Here is a 23938-nt window from a genome sequence, read left to right as displayed (position 1 = left end):
CATTGATTTTCAGCTGTAAAAATGAGAACTATTAGTAGTTTTGCTCAGTATCTGGCCTTCTCCTAAGAACTTTTGCCAAGCAAACTGCTCCTTTCCTTGAGATGTCAGGGCTTCTACCTGATCACTGAGAGCTAGTTTTTACCTTGTTTCAGGGTTGTCTTCTGGTTTTGGTTTTCTTTATACTGCTTAAAATTTAGATAACTGAGGGAGCCAGCAGGCTTTGGAAATGTAGATGCCCTGTGTCATTTAGCTTAACAAAGGTCTTATTGCAGTGTTTATAGAAGGTGGGAGCTCATCCTGTTCAGAAACAAAGGAAGTTCCGAGAGTCATGAATTCCGTGGTGTCCAGTTGTGTCTAACCAGTTGTGTACTAGAGCGTTCAGTACACCCAGATGCAGGGTGTTACTGTAGGCCCTACGCAGAAAGTCTTCCCTGACAACAATTCGTTTGAAGTATTTTAATAAACCATGGTAAATTTTACAAACACATTATCAGAAACTTCCCAACTAGTTCAACTTGTGTTTTATGAACTTCTGAAATTGAGGATGTTGCCCAGCACATAACCTCATTCCAGAATGGTGTTAAGGATGATGTGGCAGTCTACCCTTATTACTCATGTTTAATCCAGTGACATGGTTATTTGTTGCCAGGAATTTTACTCTTCTTTCAGCAGTCTGAGTTTAAGTTATTAGGCCACGAATGTTACAGAGTAACAGTAATTCTGTTCTAACAATAACAACAAAATTTAAGGTGATTAAACTTAAACTGTGAACTTAAAAAGCACTGTCATACTTACATCTTTTCATTAGAACAAAGGTCTGTCTAGCCTGATGTGCTGTGTCCAGTAGTGTAAGGAAGAATAAGAGCAAGGCAGACACATGATACTTGCTTCTAATATTTTCCTGGTCTCTGGTTATTTTCTCTTTAGGGAGTTTTTGAGTCAGATGTGATTTGCAATCTTTAGTGGATTTATCTTTCTTGTGTAGTCTTCCCCTGGACCCATGTAATTTTCAAGTGTAACCTTGCTACCATGATAAGGAAAGATGATTTGTTTTGGTAAAGACTGTTAAAGGAACAAGTAAAAAAAATGTTAACGGGGGCATTTGGAAGAAAATTAATTTTATTGCACTATCTCTTTGTGCATAAAATACCATCAATAAAGTTTAATGGCTGTGAGACACTATTTTTAATATTACCAGAACAGTTTCCAGCTGGGAAGACAGTAATTCATTAAGGAGAATGAATAGGATTTTAACTACGTAAAGTGAAGTACTGAATTATACTCTAAAAGTTACAGAGCATTGCTAACACATAATAAGCATATTAACAGTTCTTTGTAGCGTTCTCATAATTGCATTAATTAAAATACAGGATATGATTAACATTTTTACACAAGGAGTAGCTTCAGGTTCTGGTTTTTGAGTGATCTTTGGCTTTTGAGCTTCTCAAACCATTCCATCACTCACTGTTGTTGAGTTTTAATACTAAGACAGGCATTAGCCTAGTACAGTGAAAGATTAAATCATAGTATAAAGTATAAATACTATGATCATCAATGGAACAGAACACTTAGGTACCTATTGGGTAGCTATTAAAGTAGCAGTGGTGTTTGGCACGGAAGCCAACTGGCCTGCACCTGTTCCAACAACTCTCGTACCTCTAGGCAGGGTGGCTGCACCCAGACTGTTAGGGATGCTGTCTCCTGCATTTTGACTCCTAACTGTTCCCTGGTGCTCTTTGGAAGAGTGATAGCTGGCACAGGTCAAAAGCAGTTTAGCAGTGTAGAGCATCATGTTCCAGTGCCTGGAGAACCTCTTCTGTCGGTTTGTTGTACTGATATAGCCATAAACCACTTTGAAGATAGGGAAGGCATTTTTAGTGAAAACTGAGTCTGGTATGATTTGGTTTTAAGTTAATTGTAGTTAGGTAGCTTTACAAATATGGGACTTTATTCACATTCAAAATGAAGCATGAAATTAAAAATTTTAATCCATTAGATGATGTGGATAGTCAGGAAAGAATATTCCTGGTGGGATTGATATGATAGTCTATGAGGAGAAGACGCTTTAAGATTTAGTCAAAGATTGCTTGCAGAAGTTGGGGTAGTGACACAAATATAGGTTTTGGCATTAAAATTCCTTGTGTGAGTGTTTTGACGAGTTAAAAATGAGGAGTAAATGTGTTTTCTTCATGCAAAGCACAATAGTCCTTCCCACTATATTTGAACAAGAGAGCTGGATTAGGAGATGATCAATTTCTGTAGGGTACTAAGTGGTTGCAGCTTTTTGTACAAGAAATTTTTACCCAGGCTAGTTTGGGTACAGACATAAATGAAGCTCAGAGTACAGACAATACCTCCTGGGTATCTAATTAGCTGTTCAGGCAAGTCCTTTTTTTCATCCTACACTGAATTCTTGGGTTCTTGGGTTCTGGAATTGGCCACTCAGTTGCCATACTGACATCTGGAACAGAATTCCATGTCAAAACTTGGTATTCAAGCACAAACTGTTAAATTTATTATTTCTTTGGAAAATAATACCAGGACAAGCACTGTTTTTGAATAGTATATAGTTAAAGCTCGTAAAGGATCTCAAGTAATGCTTTCTGAGTTTGAGAGGCTTTTGTTTATATTGGGATAAAAGTTATATGTTGGGTTTTTGGTTTTGTTGGGTGTGTTGTTGTTTTTTTTTAGAAATGTTGGGAACATACCTGTTCAAGAAGTGTTAGTATCGCTGATTAAAAAAATAAATTTTAAAAATACAGCTGTTCTTATTCTGGAAACAGGAAATAGTTTAGGTCAGAGACACAGAAATAGTCATTCCCCATGCCTTCTCTGTGAGGAGAGTTTAATAAAAATAATACAGTTTTTCTTAAAAAAAGGAGAGGAGTCAAGTGGAGATTAACTTGATAGTTGCTCTGGAAAGATACTTTAATGTTGATATATGTTCAGTGTTTTTCTAGTGGCATATTTCTGTTGTGCTGTACCTGGACATTCCCACCCTTTGATATTGAATTGAGAAAGACAAGCAGCATGAGAAGAACTTGAATCGATGTGACTGGGAGACAAGATCTACCCATTTCAACTCTCCCACTGGCAGTCTTGTGAATCTTTTGCAGAAGAATACTTATCAAACTTCTCCAGAGCCCACCAGAAGAAGGGTTTTGTTGTGGCAATAAAGAATGAAACCACTTACAGTACCATGCCCACCCAAACACAATAGCCTGGGTTTTTTTAAGCATTTATCCCATGTTTTGATGACTTAATTAGCAGAATTTTCAGTGATGGTCAAGCATGCAATACATGGAGCTGACCTGAAATCCCAGTTTAGTCTGCAAGATGGGAGGGACAGTTGTATCTCTGTGAGACACTTAAATAGAGGAGGCATATTTGTGGTTGTTGGTTACAGATACTTTAAAAACTTGTGTAGCCTATTGTTAAAATGGTGTATTATCTTGTTTTCTGCTTTTTAGTTAATCGTACCCAGTGGGTTTGAGTGTGTTCAGTACGATGATGAAGTTGACACAGAGGAAGATCTGAATGGTTTCATTCTGGTTTTGCAGCATTTTTCTTCAGTAGCATTAAGCCAAACTTGGGCCGTTGTGCAAGAAAATATTAGTTAAGTTAAAAAAACCCAAACACTGTGCCTAAATTGAGTAATAATTTGAGTTTAAAAAACATTTGCTTAAAATTTCATGCAACTAAAATATATTTTCCACTAATTTGTTATGGTTTGAAAAATGAGGCGTTTTGGCACATGGATTCTCTTTTATGAGACACTACAAATAGCTGTAACAGCAGCTTACTAAAAGTAACTGTTGTATCTTTAGATCCCCTCTAGTATTAGGAGAAATTTCAAAACCTTTTTTAAAGAAGTATAGACCCAGTTCAGCACAATTTGTGTTTGTTTAAAGAAATAAAGGTAAGAGACGGAGACCTGCTGTCTAGACTCAGGACAAGTCTTCAATTTGCTGCCATCCAAAAAAGCATTTAGAGCTAATGCTGAGTTTGGGTTTGGCAGAGGTTAAGGAGGTCTGGGTTTGGACCAAGGTCCTGAGCAGCCTGGAGCTAGCTGATTACCTTCTTAGGCTAGAAGGAAACTATATAATTTGCATTTGTGATGGTGGTAACTCACAAAGTTCTATTAACTTGTTAATGTAGCTTTTAGAATGTGTCTTTGGAAGAACCTGAATTAGTTTTAGACAAACATATTCATCTTAGGGTTTGCTGTTGGCAGGGGGATCTTCCAAAGTAGTTTGAGAGTTTTCTTAGGTATCCTGCTGAGTAAAACATCACCTTAGCTGCCAAATAGAGATCCCGTACAGAAGGAGGAGGGGTGGGGCGGGGGTCCCCTCCTCTTCTGCACAGATGCTGAAAGTAAGGGATTGTTTTGTTGTGATAGGTGTTGATTGGGTTACAACTTGGTCTGATGAAAACAGAGTTGCCTGAGGGCTGTGTCTCTGTAGGAGATGAACTGAGGCTGAGCCACATGTGGTCCCAAAGATTACCTTATAAACAGCAACCAATTCAGGCAGCAGAGTACATATTAAGGGCCTATTAAGTTGCTTAGGCCTCTCTTTGACTTGAAAAGTACTTGAGAGCAGAGGAATAATAAAAGGGAAGGGTTGCCAAAAGCTATGGAAGGTGCATCTTGCCATATCACTGTTGGTACATCTGTTGAGTTGGGGATTTATTTCCTACTAAGCATCTGCTTAGCTTTTGAAGTACATATTAAGGTCAAAGGAGGGGAGCTTGAGATGATTGCGTAATGTTTATTCTTTTCTTTGAAGATTTTAAACTTTAATCATACAGCATTTGGACAAACCTACAAAGGACAAACCTACATGAGTATTTGGCAAACTTCCACAATTTATAACGTGCAGCAGTTGCAGCTTTAGAACTTGGATTTAAAAATACTTTGGGCTTTGTTGAAACTGTGCTTTGCAGGTCCATTTTGTAATCTGTATATCATTTCTGCTGCATCTGTGACTTGATTATGCTGGTCATCTGAACGTGACCAAAAATGAATTTTCAATTCATCTGTCTCCATGTGGCCCAACAAAAGAAAATCTCTAGCATTCCAGTGCCATCAAAAAAGGATTTTTGGGAAAAGAGAAGCGTTCAAAGAATCTAGTAACAGGACTGCCATAGATATTTTCCTTATTCAGAAATTAGGTTTCCCTCGTGTTCTCTCCATGCTTCTAATAGCTGCTTCTATTTCATTTTAAATAATTTGTGAACAACGATAAATCGATATGTTCATGGTTCCTATAGAGTTGCATAATTTGATAGACATTAGGGTTACAGAGCAAACTACTGAGCTAGTGGATATAAGTTGTTGTGACCTGCCAGCAGTGGCGATCCTTAGTAGTTCTTTCAGCTCAGAGTTCTGTGTCTGAGCAGACTCTTCAGTGTGGCATCGCTGATGCCAGAACTGAACATGTGCCTGCATGACAGGGAAGGTTACACTCAAAGTTCAGTAGCTGCCTTGTTTCATTGCCTAATCTACTACTTAGAATAATCCTTGATGACATGGATGGCTTCCAAAATCTTTATGTTTCTTAAATCAATCATTTGGGGAGCTCATAGGAAAGGCTGTTTTTATTTTGCTGATGTGAAAGGCCTCAAACCACCTCTATGCATTAAAAAAATGAAAATTCCTGAGTTTTGGTTTTGAAGTGGTTGATCACAGTGTGCTTATTCATGTTTTGTATGGGACTTAAGGATTAAAAGATTATTTTATTAAAAATTTCAGAACGTTAGAAGTATAGTTACAAAATACCCTTCTGATTTTAGTGTTACTGGTAAATGTATATGAGCATTACAGAACTGCTCCAGCCATGTGGGTTAAAAAATGAAGATTTTTATAACAGTGTGCTAAAAATGAATACAGACTTCTCACATGTGTTACCTGTAGTGCCAGTTGTTTTTGTGCACAGAGGGAATTTAGTAGTTCAATCTGAAAGCCTTGCAGCATAAAGAAGCTTATGATGGAATGTATGAATGGAATTATGTATGTGATCTTGAGTTATAGTACCTTGTTCCCTCCATCTCTCAAGGTCTGGAGTTGACATGCACAGCTCTTTCATAGGGAATAAATCTCCCTCCTATAGATGTATTTTTTTTTTAATGTTTATTTTAACATCACTCCTCATTCCCCTGCCCCACGCCCATCACTCCCCTTGAATCTTTGCATGTAGATTTACCATGACAGGGTATATCCTGTCTCTATGAAAATTAGAGATTGCTGTCTAATGATAAGGGTTTAATCTGCAACGAATCAGACATGTGGAAACTTCTGTCTGTGGAATTTTCTGTTTGATCTGAGAAGAATGCCCTTGCTGTGCCCTTCCTGTAATGAAAGCAAGGTAGAGTGAATCAAAGTGATTCTAGATAAGATTGGAATGTGTGCATTGGTTATGCCTCTATTATGTTTGGTGTTGCAATTCTGGTCATATGTATTATTTTACTATCCGAGAGATTAACAGCATAGTTCATCTCTTTAGAAGACGGTTCTTTCTGGTTTAGTTAAAAGTTCTGGGGTTTATATGATTAAATTCCCAGGTTAATTAGTTAGGTTTGTACATGGAAAGTCTTGCTCACAAACCCAAATATTGTCAGCAAAATATTGAATGTGCGATGATAATACAATAGGGTTTTTTATTACTGTAAATAATTTTACACTATTCGGTAAACCTTCTCTCAAATACTTTCTTTGTGTACCATTGTGAGGAATGGCTAACAGTTTCTCTCCTTGTCTTTATTACAGAAACAGTTAATGATTAACAAATGTCCAGCTGCCTGTGCAAGGAATGTTAATTACTTTGGGGAGGGAGGGAATGATGACTATGCCTGTGCATAAGAAGTCTGGTATCGTAGTTCACTTTGAAGGTAGTTTGAATATTACCGTACCAATTTTAGCAAATTAATCAGAAATGGAAAAATGACCTATGCCTGTCTCTTTGGTGTCTTGTTATATGTATGTGCTTCCATATCTGTGCTGTTAACTAGTACAGTAATATTTTGGGTTGCCTGGGTTTGTTCAGACCATTTTAAAGTAAAAAAGTGTGTAAGAACAGATGACAACTTGTGAAGTGGATTACTTTATATACGATTATAGAGAAAACATGGTTCAAAAAGAAAAAGTGATAAAATAAATCTAAGCAGTTCATAGTTTCCACTGTTTCACACCATTCCTTATCAGCTTCCTGAATGGGGACTTGTGTGTTAAGTAGGTACAAATGCCCAGAGATCAAGAGCTGTGCTTGCAAATATTAAAAAAAAAACCAAAAACAAAAACCCAAAAAACCCAAACAAACAAAAAAATCCCCCAAAAACCAACCAACCTAAACGCCAAGAAAACCCCACTTAGGATTTGCACTTCTCAATTATCTTTTTGCTTGCTTAAAAAAGTTTGTGCTGAATGGTGAAACTTTGGACTGATGTGAATCCTTCCAGATACAGATAAAGTAGAGGAATGTGAAAAGGTTCAAAAACGGATAGCAAAAAGTGAGTTGTCACTGACTCAGGTGACACGTCAGTTTTGATGTGCATTGTTTAATAAGAAGTCAAGGGAGTGATGATTGCAGTGAGAACAAGATTACTGCAGATTATGTGGATTAAATTTGGAGTGAATATTGATCCAGCATGTGATGATAGGAGGAAGTGGCATAAGAAATATATGCCATCCTATGTCTGTATTTCCAGGGGTGATCAAAAAATCCCTTGGAAATTGAGTTGTTCAGTCTACTCAAGCACAAAGAATGGCCAGCATTTGAGAACATACTGGGAAGAGTCGTACACAAATACAGAGATTTGATAAGGTCACCTGATGCAACACCATCTGTAGTCACTGCAGAATCTGAATTTCTTAAACAGGGAAAAAAAAAATCTTCAGTCGTTCAGGAGCAAAATGCATTTTGTGCCCAAGTTACCTACAGTGTTCTGTTTTTTCATTTACAATGAGTGTACCAGTGTAGACACAGTTGATCTACTTTTATCATGGCTCTATGACAATTAAACTTCTTGTTTGGTGGAGAGTTATTCACATCACTCATTCTCTTTGGTATTGTTACCAATGGTGCATTTGTCTTCAGTGAAAAATGTGTCTGCATTAATTTCTGATACCTTTAGTAATTTCTTTCTTCCAGAAAATGTTGCTTAAAACAGTGCAGGCAGTTATCCATAATTTATGTGAAAAAGGCTGAACCCATCTCCCAACAAGCATCCAGGGTACTTACAAATAAATATGCTTGACATCTAATAAGTCACTTCTGGTTGTCTAGTTAAAACTCTCCTTTTTAGCTGTTAAGTATTGATTCTTCAGTGTGCATGTAAGAGTTTGCTTAGAGATGGACGATTTCTCATTTACTTGGTACAGTAATCTAAACCAAACACAATACTTGTATGCTTTTAATCCCTAAGTTCTTTGCCTTCATGGTTCTCCTGTCGTTAAGTTTTTACTCAGAAACAAACAGTTCAGAAACATTTCTTTGTATTGCCTTTGTTTATTTTGATTCATATGTAAAGGCAAATAATAAAAAAAAAAAGGTGTACCAAGTACTGATCAGTGTGGAATGCCCTCTGGATGCATGAGTAGAAATAAAGTCTGAATAAATAAATGGATAGTCTGTAGGTTTATAAATCTGACTTTGTCAGAACAAGGATGAAAATGTCTTGATATCACTGGATCCCAGATGCTTTTATCTCACGACTCCGTTGATTTGCTTTGTTTTCCTAGCACTTGCATGCCCACAGGTACACCAGCTCTGCTCTGCACACATAAATCTGCTAGGGAGCAGCGTTTCTGCTGACAGTAATTAAGTGCCATTGTGTATATAGCTGCTTGGTGCAGTAACAGCCTGATTTACAGTATTCCTCAACATGCTACTTGCCTGTTGATAGGTATCAATATCTTTCCTTGCTCAGAGCTGGTCTGCGAACTGTCATTGTTGACCTGCAGTTTCTGCAGTTGAAAATAGTCTGGAGACCAAAAGCTTGAAGCAAAATTTGCAACAGTCCAAAACACCAATCAGTGTAAACAACATTCACATGCTAAATGACAATTTTTTGCATGTGGGTTAGTCATGAGCCCGTGTTGCTGTGGGGCACAGCTGTAAGTGCTTCTTTGTAAAGAGTAGGACTGCTCTGTTGAAATTGCCAGGCCTTCAAGGTTACTTTTGTGGAAGTAATACGAGGTAGGCTGCCATTGTTCAAATTGCAGCCAAAAAGAGAATCTGAGAGAAGTGCTGTGTATGCAGAAAAAACATTCTTGGTATACATGGAACAATTTTCCTTATTTAAGATGGCCATTAAACTTTGAGATTTACAGACAAAAAGTGAGTCTACTTGTTGCAGAACTGTCCAGGTATTTTAATAGTTTGCAGAGGTCTAAACAGCCAGATCCCTCTGGATCAACAAACCAGTTTCTGTACAATTAAATGTGTTGCTCTTGTGCATAATTGGCTTCCCATGCGTCTCATTATTTTCCTTGTAGCCTCTTCTTCTGCCTAAGGGGGTCCTAGGTTAATCTGTCAACTCCATTTAGTTTTGAAATTCCTGGGGCCATTTGCAGAGGAATTTCCCCTTCAGACGTTCCCCATTTCCCAGTTAAATTATTAGAGTGGTGATACAACCACTCACACTGTCAACAGTTCCTTAGTACTAGGAAGACTGACAGTGAAGTTAGAGGGATTTTGCAGGGTGAAGCCAGAGTTCTAAAGAGCATATACGTGTTTATTTGTGTGTGTATATAAGAAATTCTTATAAACTGTAACAAAGAACAGAGAAATTAATCTTTTGCATTTCTTGTGCACAGGCAAGTACACATGTGTTCTAAAAATTTGATTTCAAGTACATTTCCTTCTTTGTCATGGGTGTTCATTAAGTAAACAAACACTAGGCCTGTAGAACCCTTTGCTTGTTTCTGAAATACCTACCTTTCTGTAGAAATTCTCTGTTGGTAATGAAACTAGTAGGAGAGTGGGATTTAGAGGTAACAAAGTATTTTTACTTAACTACCAAAGCATTTGCTTAAATTCCAGATTATTTTTGCTTAAACTTAGTTATGTATTCTAATTTTGTGATACTGTGTAATTGCATTTCCAGGGACATAGAAACCAGTTGTCTCTTTACTTGAAGTGAAAAATCTGTCCTAAGTAAGGGGATGGATGACTGGAGCAATGATTTGCATCCTGTCCTGCAAACCTTGCTCATGTAACACAGTAAGAGGAGCTGCTTTTGTGGGTACTGAGAGCCCACATGCTTAGCCCAGAATTTGCTGGTGGTTTGTTCTGTTTTCAGTAATATTTTATAAACCTGCTGTAATGCTGATGTAGCAGTGCAGTCATGTTTTTTCAGCGTGCTTTCTCTCAAATAGTGAATGACTGCTCGTGTTAACTGCAAAGCTTGCTTTACTACTTCTCTCTTCAAAGAAACGTCGATCGTATGTGGTTGTATTACAATAATTTTTCCCATTGGCATTGGAGTTAACATTTAATTTCCCTAATGTCCCCTCATCAGGGGGTTTTTATGTCTCTCCATATCGTGCTTTAGCAACTTGGTACTGTTCCTCTGTATAGCAATTATATTGCCTGTCCCAAAGTCTGACATACAAGCAGCCTAGCTGACAGAAATAAGCTGGAGCTATTAAAATAACCATAAATGAGGCTGACAATAGGAGCTGTCTGCCGTTGTCCCAAAAGATTTTCTGAACTGGAAGTAATCATTTGAGTTCTAAGGCAACCCCATCAGGGATCCTCTAATTGCGAAAATTCCCCCTCGCCACCCCCTGACTTCCTGAAAGCAAGTTCACAATCTTTGTGGACCTTAGCAGATTTATTACTTTTAACCTAGACTGTGTGGTGCTGAATCATACTTTCTAGGCATAATCTCTTACGTAAACAATTTTAAGAATATATTTTCAGAACTTTTTCTTTTTTACACTGCCCAACCACTGTGTTTTCCATTCATTTCCATTTCCAAAGCAAACTGGAAGAAACTGCAAGTCAAAATGTTGCTGAGTCTAATTATTTACAGTTCTATCTCTTGCTCTGTATCTTACTATATGCCTTAAACTAAAGTGGTGCAAAACCTGTTTTCTCAGTGTTTTAAAATACAGTCTGTGATGCAGAGCTTTAACTACACATGTCTTTGCTTCTAGGTTTTTGTACTGTCTCTAGGTGCTTGTTGAAGTGATAGCTGCTCTTAGCTGTTGAACATTCTGTATTTCTTCAAATCTCTCTGTATCTGCCTTATTTATGAGCTGCATGTAGCAGAGAGCAACAGTGACCCTTTCTCTCCCTCGGCTTGAACGCAATTCAAATTACTGCTGTCTGTTCATAGCTCAGAAGCGATGCATAAACTCTGCTGTATTTGATGTCAAGGTCTGGATTTGACTGTAGGCTGGGGCTCTTGGGATGCCAAGTTTTTGCCCCAGAGAAGTGGTTTACTGCAAATGCATTGGTAATTTCTGTGCATTTACAAAAGTGAGTTGGCCAGGTTTGGCTGGACACTGATACCGGCTGATTGTTTCACCAGCTAATCTTTGTTGTTCCATTAGTGTCATATGCAAAAATTGTTTAATTTCAAATACGGTAGGTTATTTAATGGAATTTGGGAGTTTTAAAAAACTTGTGCTCATATCAGAGTTACTGAAGTTATTGGCACAAAACTGGATTTGGCTATATATTTCATTACATCTAGACAGGTCAGTGAAGTTAAATTTGAGATACAAAACAGGTTATCATTTTATTATGATTGAGGTATAACTTTGTTCAGTTTGATTTTGTTCTGTTAAAATCTCAAATTGTTGCGATGGTGGTGTTTCCTATACTCTGTTAAGGGTTCTGTGTGCTCTAGAGTCTACATGTGACCTGTAGTGATAATTCTTCCCCTTTCACCACCCACAACTTGCAGTAACTAGTCCCTGGAAAGAGAGTAGGCGGTGGTGGACTGGACGTGTTGGAAGGTCTTGCAACTGCACAGTGAAATGCATTTACCAGTTAAAGAACTTGCGCAAATTCACTACAGTTCCGTCAGCTTGCTGATACTGCTAGTGATGTTACTTGAAACTTGCTAAGCCCTGATTTGTTGGGAAATAAGCATTTTGTCCTTGAAACAGTAACAAGAGTAGCTTTCCATTTAACAATCCTGTCCAAGCATGATTTCTCAGCTGGTAGTACACAAGACAGAACTTGAAATGCGTACAGCTTTCTATTTCAAAGAGCTATAAATAAAATTTCATTCACTTTCCTGGGAATCTGCCTTTATAAATGCTGACAAAGGACTTGTAATTTCAATATGTTACGTTCAGCTTATTTTCAGGAGTTTTTTCCTAGCTTCTCCTGAGAGAAATTTTTCTGAGCATTCTCTGATGCAGAAATTGTAAAGTGGAAGTTCATTGCCTTTCTTCATTACTTATAAAGAAATATTGTATATATAAAAAAGTGGATTAAGACCACTGTATAGAAACTTACTGAATAGCCAAGGAAAATGAATGTGTAAAATCTAAATATGTGACAAGCTGTAACTACTAGAAGGAATGTTTATATTGAAGAAAGATGTTGGATATTATCTAAGGACTTCTGGGTGCATGTGAAAATCTTAACTCCACAGCCTACAAACATAATTTGTTGCAGAGTTTTTCAAGGATGATTGTGTTTTTATGCTGTGTGGGTTTGTTTTGGGGTTTTTTTTAAACATTAAAGTACCGTTAACCAGGATGCACGTAAAAGGTAAAGGCACCAAATTATTTAAAAAAAATAAATCAGAATGTGTTAATTTAAGATTCAGCTTTACTCAGGCAAAACAAGAATCACTGAGTGGTCAAAAAGAAACAATGAAACTATTTCAAATTAGATTGAATTATTATGCACATTGATATTCCTCTGACATATTTGCAGATGAGTAATCTGATTTCTTCATGAGTTATGCAAAATGCAGTATTGATGGTTTGTTGCTAGGATACAGTCCTTCTAGCTGTGCCTAATTAATGCTCCTGGAAAAGAGAAGAGCAGCGCACACCTCTTGTTCATGTGTGATTTAAAGACAGGCAATAGTTGCTACAACTTTCTGCTCTTCTTCAGGGCTACGGCCAAGGATTATTTATATTCTGAAACAGCACAGTTTAGTCTGTGGAAATCTTCAGATGCATTGTCAGTGATAAGCTTTAAATTGCTATGGAGTTGAAGAGCAAATCATATTTCTCTGAGTGGCTGTTGCACTTTCCATAGTGTCGTAAACACATAACGCTTCCTGTTCAAAGTGTGCATGTGATAAAATGAAGGTTAGCACATTTCCAGTTCGGTTTATTTATCAAAAATATTACTTCTTTTTAAAAAGTGAGGTTGTATATACTTTTTAAAAGTTCACACTGCCTGCCACAGCTCTTCAGTATTTCCCGAGTTGGAGTGTGGTGCCTCTCTTGGCATTCTGCCCTGTTTATAGAGTGGACGAGCTGACATTTCACTTCTGCAAAAGGAATCTTATTCCATTCCTTCTTTAGAAGGAGATTGTTTCAAGTTCACAGGATGGAGATTTTGTTTTTTTGGACTGACATTTTAAGTGCTGAATAGTTCCTTGTCTCAGTGGCAGGACATACCTGAAATCTTCACTGCTGAAGGATAGTTGGTTTCTGTAGAATGAAGACCAGTGTGATACTGTGTTGCCTTTGTTTTGGTTTTAGCAAGTGGTTATTACTTGACTGATCTAATAATATTACATTTTGTTGACATTAGTGTTGGATGCTAATTTAGAAGAACTGTAGGCTTAAGGCTCACTTGTCCCTTACACGCAGGTAGAGGCCTGAGTTACAATAGCACAGCAACCTCAGGGAAAGAAAGATTTTTTCCCTGGGAGTTCAATAGGTTACCTGTTTCAAAACCTTCACTTTATAGAACTCTTTATGACTGTAAGGTTGTGGCTGTACTTGGCTGCTGCTACAAGGCATTTCACAATGTCATACTATAGTGGTGGCCAGAAGTTATCAGAAAGAAGTCAAGAAGTTAATAGAAATATAGATAAATTGGCTAGAGGATTTTTTTTAAATTTTTTTTTCCACTTTCAAAGCAATCTCAGCTATGATACTCGTCACAATTAATAAAAGAATCAAAATTTATACTACAGATGGGTGTAGTACTTTTTAACAGTGCACTCCAGTCCACTGTAATCTGTTTTATTTTGTGTGGGTGGGTGCCGTAACTATTAATAAATTTGCTTGCTTTTCAAGTCACCTTGCTTTCTCTTACTATGTCTGACAAGGAGCATAAAGTGGAGGAAAAAAACCCTACAAAAATACCCATGCATAATACACAGGATTGCACTTGCCAACTGTCCTGATTTGACTGTGCCTCTGGAAGTTACTCAAGGTAAGAGTGTGGATGTGTTCTTTTTTTGAGGCCTCTGGGGACTGCTGAGAAGCAGACAAGTACTGCATCTTCTATGCCAGATGCTCTTTCCTGTTTTGTTCTGGTTTTTGATTTTTTTAATCCTATCAGCTCTGCTATAGACTCTATACAGCTCAGGAAAATGCTTATCATGTCATGACAGGTAATAATCTAAGAAAGAGAGTTGTATTGCAGGAAAGGCAAAAACAGAACATGTAAGAAGAGATAAATAGGAAGAAAAAGTCTGCTGAGGAAGTCATCTGTGTTCAATCTGGATAGTGGTGAAGTACTGCACTCTCACTGACTTGTACCAACAGGCAAAGGATGGGTTAGAACAGATGCTGTCTTAAATAAGAGGACTTGGGGGCAAAAATCAGTAGTTAATTAAAGTGGAAAATACCAGCTTTGTAAAATGTTTTTGTATTCCGGTTGTGCAAATGTGGAGTTTATAGTAACAATCTGAAAACTGTCTGTTCTGAATTGCTTAACATTAGAAGCTAAAATATGATAGTATTCAGTGAGATTTCACTTAAAAACCAATGCAAAACAACCAAAGCCCTCATTGACAAGGCTAATGTTATTCTTTCTTTGTTTTAACAACAACTACGCAAATTTCCACAAAATATAAACCAGAAAATTGACTAGACAAACTGTAAATTTCTGGGAGTTGAGGTTCTTTGGACCCTTGTCCCCACATTAAAAGCGAATTTAATAAATATCAGTAACTTTCTAGAAAACATATGCAGCCTGTCTAGAGGTAGCAGCGGTTCAAGTAGTAAATGGCAGTATGTGGTGAGCATTTCCCCCAATTTTATTTTTAACTCAAAAGGTTGTGCTGATCTTAGTTATAGTTTACAGTGCAGTGACTGTTTGTTTAGAATTCCAGACAAATTTGCCGTCTGTGTTGGTGTGTTGGCAGACTGGGGCCATTGAGGGACAGCATGCCTCTGCGCTTGTAACAGGCTTAATCCACTCGCTTTCAAAACCTTGGATTGGTTGTTCATTCAAGGTCATATTTGATCAACACCTTTCTTCATGCAATTCTTGAAATATTGCCTTTTCTTCCCCCAGAGATGGTTTTTAAAGCAGCTGAAGAAGCTTTTTGATTTGCCCAGCTTATTAGAATTTAGATTAATTAAGTTTGTAATCAGATTTCAAGTGTCATGTTCCAGGCCAGGGATTTCTCTTAGTTTGTTTCAAACGTCACTCCCAGGGCAAATTCTGCTAAACTGCATTTTCATGCTTTGCTGGGAAATGACTGCAGGTTTTCATTTCCATTACAGAATCATTAATATTGTTAATGAGAGTTCTCATGGATAAGCACACTTAAGGAGGATCATCCCTGGGAATTGGGGGTATTATAGTTTGAGCATTTGTTAATTAGATAGAGTTGGCATATGTAAGACTGTCAGATTTGAGGTGGATTTATATGTTTATTTTTGTTTTAAGAGTAACTTTGGTTGTAGTGGCTTGGGTTGTGGGATTTAAAGTTGAGGTAATGTTGGTTCTTGTTGTGAGTTGGGTTAACATTGTGATTTTTCCTCAGTTCCTGGATTCATAAAGAAACCATTTTGTTCCTCCATACTGAATTCTGTCTAAATTCTGTATAGTAGGCACTTAGGACTTTTGCCTTCTTTTAATGGGATTGATAGAAAAGTCCTATTGCATCAAGTGGGAGCAATATCTAGTCTAAAATTACAGACTTAAATATTGTAAAATCAGCTCTGATGTCCTCTTGCAGATGACTGAGAAACATCTCATCAGACCTTTTTTGTACTTCCCTCTGGTGGTTAGTGACTGAATATGAATTTCTTTTTATCCTGACCACCTGAAAGGCTTCAAGATTGCATATCCAGCCAAGTGGGAAATGTTTTTGGAATTTTCACTTCACCTGTATTTTATGAACAATAATATTTACAAGTCTTTGGGATTACCATATATGCTAAAGATTCTTTAGTGATGGTCTGGGGAAGATTTCTCTGCTTGTCTTGCTACATAAAAAGCAAATGGTTTGTAAAAGTTAAAATTACCAAATTGCCTTGGTGTAGAGAATGGTTGGGAAATCTGCTGAATAAAGATTTTTCTGTGAACAGGAGAAGAGTTAGAGCAGAGATGGAGCTTTTACAGCATTGAAGATACAATAGAAGCACTTAAGCTGTACTCCCTAAATGTGCTTTGCACCAATTGAAAAGAGTGAAAATACTTTCTAGGAGACAAAATACGCTGTTGAAACTGATCATACTGATCAACATCTTACTGATGCTTAATGGATCTAGCCAACTGCAAGATTAAATCAAATTAACTCTTATTTAGATTGTTTTATTAGTTCTCTTTGATGTCAGACTTCCGTCATTTTTCTCTCCGCTCTCTTGAACACCACTAAAACTAGAAGTGAATTTATGAACTCTTCGAGTGCTGGCTTTCAGACAGCATACGGTATTCTGTTGCCTTAAAAAAGGCCCCTATAGTCAATGTTTGCAAAAACAGAATGTTGGCAAACCAGTTGATGATATTTAAGGTCTGTTTACCTTACCAAACCTGTGGTTTGGTAGGAGAACCATCATCATATGTGTAAAAAAAAAAAAAATCTTGGTTAAATTGTTCTTCTAAGAGGTTGTGTATTTTTTAGGAGGTATGGTAGACTACTGAATTTTACACGCATTCGTATTCGTTATTGTTGCTTAGAAATAAAAGATGAAGCTCTTGGTGTTCTCGTAGGCAAAATCGAGAAAGATTTAGTGTTAAACTTGCAGAAACAGGAGCAACTTCAACTAGAGTGTTGAGGAAAGGATGGTGTTTTGTAATTACTGATGGAAGGTCAGATTGTACAGTCACGTTAAAAGGGGTAACGAAGCCCAAGTGTTCCATGTAGTTGTGTCTGTTTAGTGTTGATTGTGTTTTGTGACATATGTGCTCATGCAGAACCAGAAGAAAACCAGATTTTGGTAGTCAGAGCTTCCACCCACCCGCAGGAATGTGTGCTGGGTGGGTATCTGTTCAGTTTTATTGCTGGTCGGAAACAGCAGGCGGAAGGCAGAGTCATCCCTTCACTCACCACGCCTGCAGCTTGTAGTGATGAAGAACTCGGTGTGGTGGCCTCTCCACCACCCACTTTAGTGTGCGAAGGGGTGAAGGGAAACTTTTGCTCCTTTTCCATAGCTTTTATACTAGAGGAATGTTGTTTTGAGTCGTCGTTTTTAATATTGTCGAAGTAATCCACTTCTGTGTGATGCCCATATCAGAATAAGTTTTCTCACTTGCATACGTACCTGTATTCCATATGTTTTGAACTGTATGTAGGGTATGTGAAAGCTTTTTTAAGTACCCTTTATGCCTCTAGGTAATGTTCATTCAGGATTTAATCTATTGATTAGTGTTAAATGGTGATGTAAGCATTTTTGCATATCTGACTCACCTTAAAATCATTTTCCTAGGTGCTTTCTATTTCAGTTTGGGATTACAAACAACACATACAGAGAATGTTCACCCAACAATGCAGGATCTGTTGCCATGAGAAAAATGGAGAAATAATTGTAGCGAATGAGATTTCATGTTACTTTGATTAATGCATGCTTAACTAATGCGTGACCCTGTCAAAAACCTAAGACATTCTGAAAACCAGAGCTACCCTGTTGGGTAAACATCTGTGTTACAGCATGTTACAGCAGATGACATGTTCAGCAGTCAGATGATCAAACAGATTACAAGTCTTTCATTGAACATTTCTGCAAAAGTCAGTGTAAAATATACAGAAATAATGTCATATACGCAGAACCATATACAGCATGTATTTAATTTCATATCTTGAAATGAGAAATGAACCAAAAAATAAGATTGCCCATCTTTGCTGTATTGTACTGTTAGCCGCTATCCCTACAATTTTGTTACGTATTTATTTTTGAAATAGTGTTGGTGGGTTTTTTTGGTATGGTACTTTCCCTCCCCCCCCTTTTTCTGTTGTCAACTATGTGACTGTAGAGACTGGACACTTGAGAACTGATAGTCCACAGAAGCAAAATAGGTTCAGTCTTCTTTTTCCTTGAGGTAGGTTTTTATAACCAAACCTTGGTTTGGTAGAATTTGTAAATGCCAGGTGAGCAGACTGCAGGAGGAGAGCTCTATTACCTCAAGAGTCTCTTTTTATGTTTCTTTAAAATTCATCCGCCACTTCTGATGTAACTACTGTTAAGAAAGCAGGACAAGTGTAAAATGACAATGGTTGCTCAATTCAGCACATAGGCCTGCCCCCTGTGTTCTGCACGGATCACAAGCAGTACGGGACCATTGCTGGAAGCCTTGCTCAAAGGGAATTAATACAGCCTAGCCTTGCGTTTAGTAGGAAATGCAAAATGCCAATATCCTTAATATTAACAATTTGGCTTAGTTTTTGATGATGTTCCTCCGGTGGGAATGGGGGGTGGGGAACAACAAAACCAACAAAACAACCAAGGAAATTATAAAGCCTCCAGTTTACTTTCAAGAAAACTTTTATAAACTGTATGTAATAACGTGTGTACTTTCAAACTGCAGTGACCCTCTATCAGTTCTGAAGCCTTTGGCGCTGTATAAAACCGATTTCCACACTGACATCTGGTGGTAGTTCTGAAATGCTGAGTGCTTGAAATGCTGTCTGTGGGTGTCTTGCAGGCCTAAGCGTTAGATGCTATTCCCTCCAGCCCTTCTGAAGTGACCTTGAATCTTAAGAATTCAAACGATCATCATCAAACCTTTATGCAGCTTCCCACAAGGCAAAGAATGTGATGAGTAAATGAGTAATTTCTTAGTATTTATCTCATTTGATTCAGCTGATAGAATGCATTAAAACTGTCTGAGTTGTGTGGAAGAAGTACTTGATTTCTTTCCTGTTTATCTTCTGTAAAAAAACAGTGGTATCAAGGTCCTGGTTTACTGGTGGTATGTATATACTGTGTGGAGTAAATGAGCTCGGGACAAGGGCCACATTACACACAGTCACATTGTGTGGCTGTATCCAGAGTCCAAAACAGGCTGTCATGGTGATAGTGTGACTCATCTCTGCCTCAGTCCCGATTAGGCTTGGTGTGTCTCAGTGTAACAAACAATAAGATCCATGACAAAGCCCACCAGGATTTCCACAGATGGCTGCAAGGGCTTGCTCTGTCCTTCACTCTGACGTGCATCAAGTTCATTTTAAGTTCTATTTAGAAAATATCTCAAATTAGACAACCTGGAAGACCAACTGGATAAGGAAAAGGAAAGTGCAAAGTTTTGTTATGCCATGCCTCAGTGAATCTGTTTGATGTTCACCCCTATCAAATAGGCTACACCATGTCACGTACCCATTTGACACTTGCACATTATGACTGTAGCTGTAGAGTAAGCTGCTTATAAAAATAGATATGTATTTCCTTCACAGTGGATAAAAATTTGAGTCCCTCATTCTGTATTTAGTTCTGGCTCAGACAAGCTTCTGTAGACTCAGCAGACGGATTTTTTTATTAAGTTTGTGAATTGTGTAGCTATTCCTTAAATGGTAATTCATTTTATGTGTGTAAAATTGAGCTAAGCACTGCATTCCATTGCCAGAATAATGGCAGCCACTGGTTTGTCGTATTACTACAAAGTTTAACTTCAGTTACAACTTTTGTTTTCTGCTAAATGTCTGTGTGAACCAGGAAACAAATGAGCACATTAAGAAAATTGATTTAAATAATTCATTTGGACACATAGATAAGAATGTTTCATATTTAAGTAGCTGCTCATTAATATGAATAATGGTAAACCGTTCAAGAGTTTGGTGTGTAAATCAGACAGTTTAATATAGTATAAAATTCACTATAATCAGTGATGAGTAAAGAGGGTCATTCAAGTTCCAAAAGACTGTGAATTACTCATTATATTTAATCTTTTAAGCAAAATAGCTTTTGTGAATAGTGCTAATTGATCTGATAAATCTCAAAGGATGTTGGAAAGGAAATTAAGTCATATATTCTTTTAACATCTGTAATACATAATTGCTGAAAACTGTTGTAATTTTATTTTTTTACTTCAGGTAGTCTCAGTATGTTTGTCTGATTCTATAACCTGTGTTAATTTACACAGTGTTGGTTATTTTAAACTTGTATTCATTTTTATTTATTCATTTATTTAAGCTTGTTGCTTACTCTTTTTTTTAACAATTCTGCGTATTTATTGAGCATTTTCTGTTTATCTTTCTTCCTGTCAAACAGGTATTATTGAGACTGCAGATCGTCTGGATCGTGAGACTACTTCACATTACTGGTTAACTGTTTACGCAACAGACCAAGGCATTGTGCCGTTATCATCTTTTATTGAAATCTACATAGAAGTTGGGGATGTTAATGACAATGCTCCTCAGACCACAGAACCAGTTTATTACCCAGAGGTCATGGAAAACTCACCTAAAGATGTATCTGTCATTCAGATTGAGGCATTTGATCCAGATTCTAGCTCAAGTGAAAAATTAACCTACAAGATTACAAGTGGAAATCCACAGGGATTCTTTTCAATAAACCCTAAAACTGGTAAGTACTATACAGTGTTTTATTTTACGTATAAATGAATCAATGTATTTTGTATAAATACATAAACCAGGTAAAATCAAGATCTTTCATTTAGCATTGTAAGCACGCTTTCACAGTAGAGTTAACCTGATGTTTTGGACTGTGTCAATATTAGTACAATTAGAAGAGGGTTTGGGAGTGAAGCAGTTGGTTCAAAGTACTTGACATCCACATCACGTGTTTTTGTGATGGTTTACTTCAGAGTAGCTCCACTCTAGAATGGTCAATACCCATTTGCTTTTGTAATGCACTAAATACACTCTTGTACTACATATTTTAGCTTAGTTTCATCTGAACTGCTTTTAGCAGTTTCAGTCTACCAATTTTCATGCATAGGTTTTTTTGTCTGGCTTCTTTTTTTATTTTCCCCCTGGTAGTGATAGTCTAAGCAGTGCAAGCCATTTATTAACTGCATACTCACTCCTACCACAGTCAGGAGGGACAATCTTTCTGAGTAACTGTTGGTGTTTTAAGAGATACAAAACCTGGAAGATAATCTGCAGGTGTGGTTGTTATGTAATGAAAAGGGTCTGAGTTTGGTGATTCGTTGGAAAGCATCAGAAACGGGTTTTAACAGGAAAGTTCAAATACAAGAAACAAGTGACCTTTTAGTAACTGAGAATTAAAAATGCTGAAATGTGTGTAGGGGAAAGACAGGAAACAAACCAACCCATTTTTAACTGAAACCTCACAGTGATTTTGAAAACAGTTGGCTACCATCCCTTGCTTATGAATGAACATAGAGAAAATAGTACATCTACTTGATGTTTTTTCCACAGATCTTTCCTAATGGTAAAGATGGTTTGGTTTTAATTAAATAATATTTTGCTGGGTTGAGTGCAGCTTAGCTTTTCATATGTGGCATTTATGTGCTCTTTCACAGTACAGATTATAGGAGATGGTTCTGGTTCACTCAGCCAGAAATTTTTTCTCTCTGAATCCACACATTTTTAGGCTAGAGGTGCTGTAGAGGTGTAAAGAGTGACTTTAATCTGTAACAAATGTAGTAAGTAGAAGGGAGCAATGGAAGCTGTATTTATTTAGCTCTTGCTCATTCATGGCAGGCATTTCAAGGGATTTAAAGGAAGGAAAATTGTGTGAAAAATACATTTTAAAGGCTGGGTTGACACTATGGCCCTCATTCTATTTTATAGTTGTTTCAGCTCAGGGTATGAAAGGCTTGTGTGCTATATCAGCTGTAATTGCTGTGTCAGCAGAGCTCTGAGTGCAAACACAGGTATGTTATTTGGGTTATTTCAGACAATAACTTCTTTGTCAGCATGTGTGGTGCCTGCTTGTGAAGACATTGCCAAGAGGGACATATGAAATAGCTATAGCAACAGAAGATCTTTAGCACAGTTAAAGTCTGTATCTAAATACTATATTTACAGAAGCCTTGGTTTGAGAACAAAGGCAGCCTAAAAAGTAATCCTAGAAAAATTCAACATGATAGATTTCTAAGTGAATGCAGAAACTGTGTGTGTGCGCACTTTATTTCTGTCTTTCTTAAATGAAAAGGAAAAGTTTTCTACTCTTCTATCCATTTCCTCACCCTTTCTGGTTTTGAAAAGTACTGTTTGTCTGCTACTTTGATATTTCTTGTCATCTCAATCAATGATATTGATAAAAATGGGAGTAAAATTGTCCGAGTTGGTTGGAAAGAACTGAGTGACAGTAGTGCTCAAATTGCAAGTGAACATAAACTCTGTTTACATTCATTTACTCTTTATTGTATAATTGGCCAGCTATTTTTGGTTGCTGTTCCCTTATTTTTTCTGTAGCTCATTTCTCTTTCTTCCAGTCCTTTTCTACTTGTCTCTGCCTTCTCTATCATTATGCAGCATTGTCCAAACTTTGTTTTTTAAAAAGACACATGCATTTCTCCCTTACCTATGTTTTGAGATGAAGAAACATCTTTATTCCTATTTAATTGACATAAAATCAGGGCAGCAGGAGGTTGTGACTTGTCTTCAGACAGAGTTTGTAGTTTTCCACATCAGTAGCTTACTGCCTATCTCAGTTATGTTAGAAAGGGAGCTTGAGGGAGCTCAACACTCTAGATGGTGAAGTGATAAGGAACACTTTAATAGAAAGTTAATAAAGATTTTCTGTCAAGCGAGTTTCTTACCTGCCTTTATTGTAGCATGCATGCTGTAGAAGCAAGCAGTGCCAGTCTAGAGTCCTTCTCAGCTCTGTGCTAAAAGGAGAAAAAAACAGAAAAAACCCCAAAACCCTAACCAAACAAAAAAGCAAAACACACCACCAAATAGAATAAAATAAGTAATTGTGTTTCAGAATACAGGCACTGAGAAGAAAATAATCTCCCTCTGATTTACAGTCAGCAGGAGAATTTATTTTTTAAATATAGTTAAAGTCATAGGGATAGGTAAATTAATTGATGTCTACTACTGTTAAAATCGTAATGCTAGATAGACATAATAAACAGAGAGGAGGGGGAGAGAGGGAGTGAGAAGAGAAGGGAAACCTCTTTGGCTGGTTTCTGTTGTGTTCACAGAGCACACTCATGTAAGTTCAATGAATATTAAATACTTGGTTCATGTATATGTCTTCCTGTTACATAAGAAAGTGAATTTTATGCAGTCTAACAGGCTGTCTTGTTTTTCCTGTACGTGTTCAGTTTGAAACTGTCGATCTGCAGTAGGCACTAATGTAGTGATGAGTTATGACTGAGATTATCAGGATCATAACTTCCTAAGTCTCTCTTCTGTCTATTAGAAATCACACATTTAACCTGAATAGATCTTCTTTGGGGTGAAAGCACTTTCACTACGATTGGGAGTTATAAAAACACTTTAAAATACATTAGTTATACACTGTGTTATGAATACAACAATTTTCTGTCCCTCAATTAAGATAGGTCACATCTGAAGAGTACATTTGACTAGAATTAGTGGGATCAAATCCTGTTTTGTTTGCTTATGCAGGCAGGTACGTTACCTTTGTTGGAGCTTGTGAGGCTATCGCACTCTAAGA

The 23938-nt window shown here is 37.2% G+C and overlaps 1 protein-coding gene across 1 annotated transcript in view; it reads left to right on the top strand.

Annotated features, from left to right (window-relative positions):
* Nucleotides 1–23938, top strand: part of LOC104514921 (protocadherin Fat 1-like) — a gene marked incomplete at its 3' end in the record, with an annotated part of 62330 nt that overhangs the window by 11748 nt on the left and 26644 nt on the right. Inside the window, exon 3 of the mRNA XM_010158734.1 lies at nucleotides 20591–20905. Coding sequence (XP_010157036.1) covers nucleotides 20591–20905 — 315 coding nt within the window. The remainder of the gene's footprint in view (nucleotides 1–20590; nucleotides 20906–23938) is intronic.

This window comes from Eurypyga helias, unplaced genomic scaffold, assembly GCF_000690775.1.
Source record: "Eurypyga helias isolate BGI_N326 unplaced genomic scaffold, ASM69077v1 scaffold5739, whole genome shotgun sequence".
NCBI classification, from domain to species: Eukaryota; Metazoa; Chordata; class Aves; order Eurypygiformes; family Eurypygidae; genus Eurypyga; species Eurypyga helias.
This window is presented reverse-complemented; position numbering and strand designations above follow the sequence as displayed.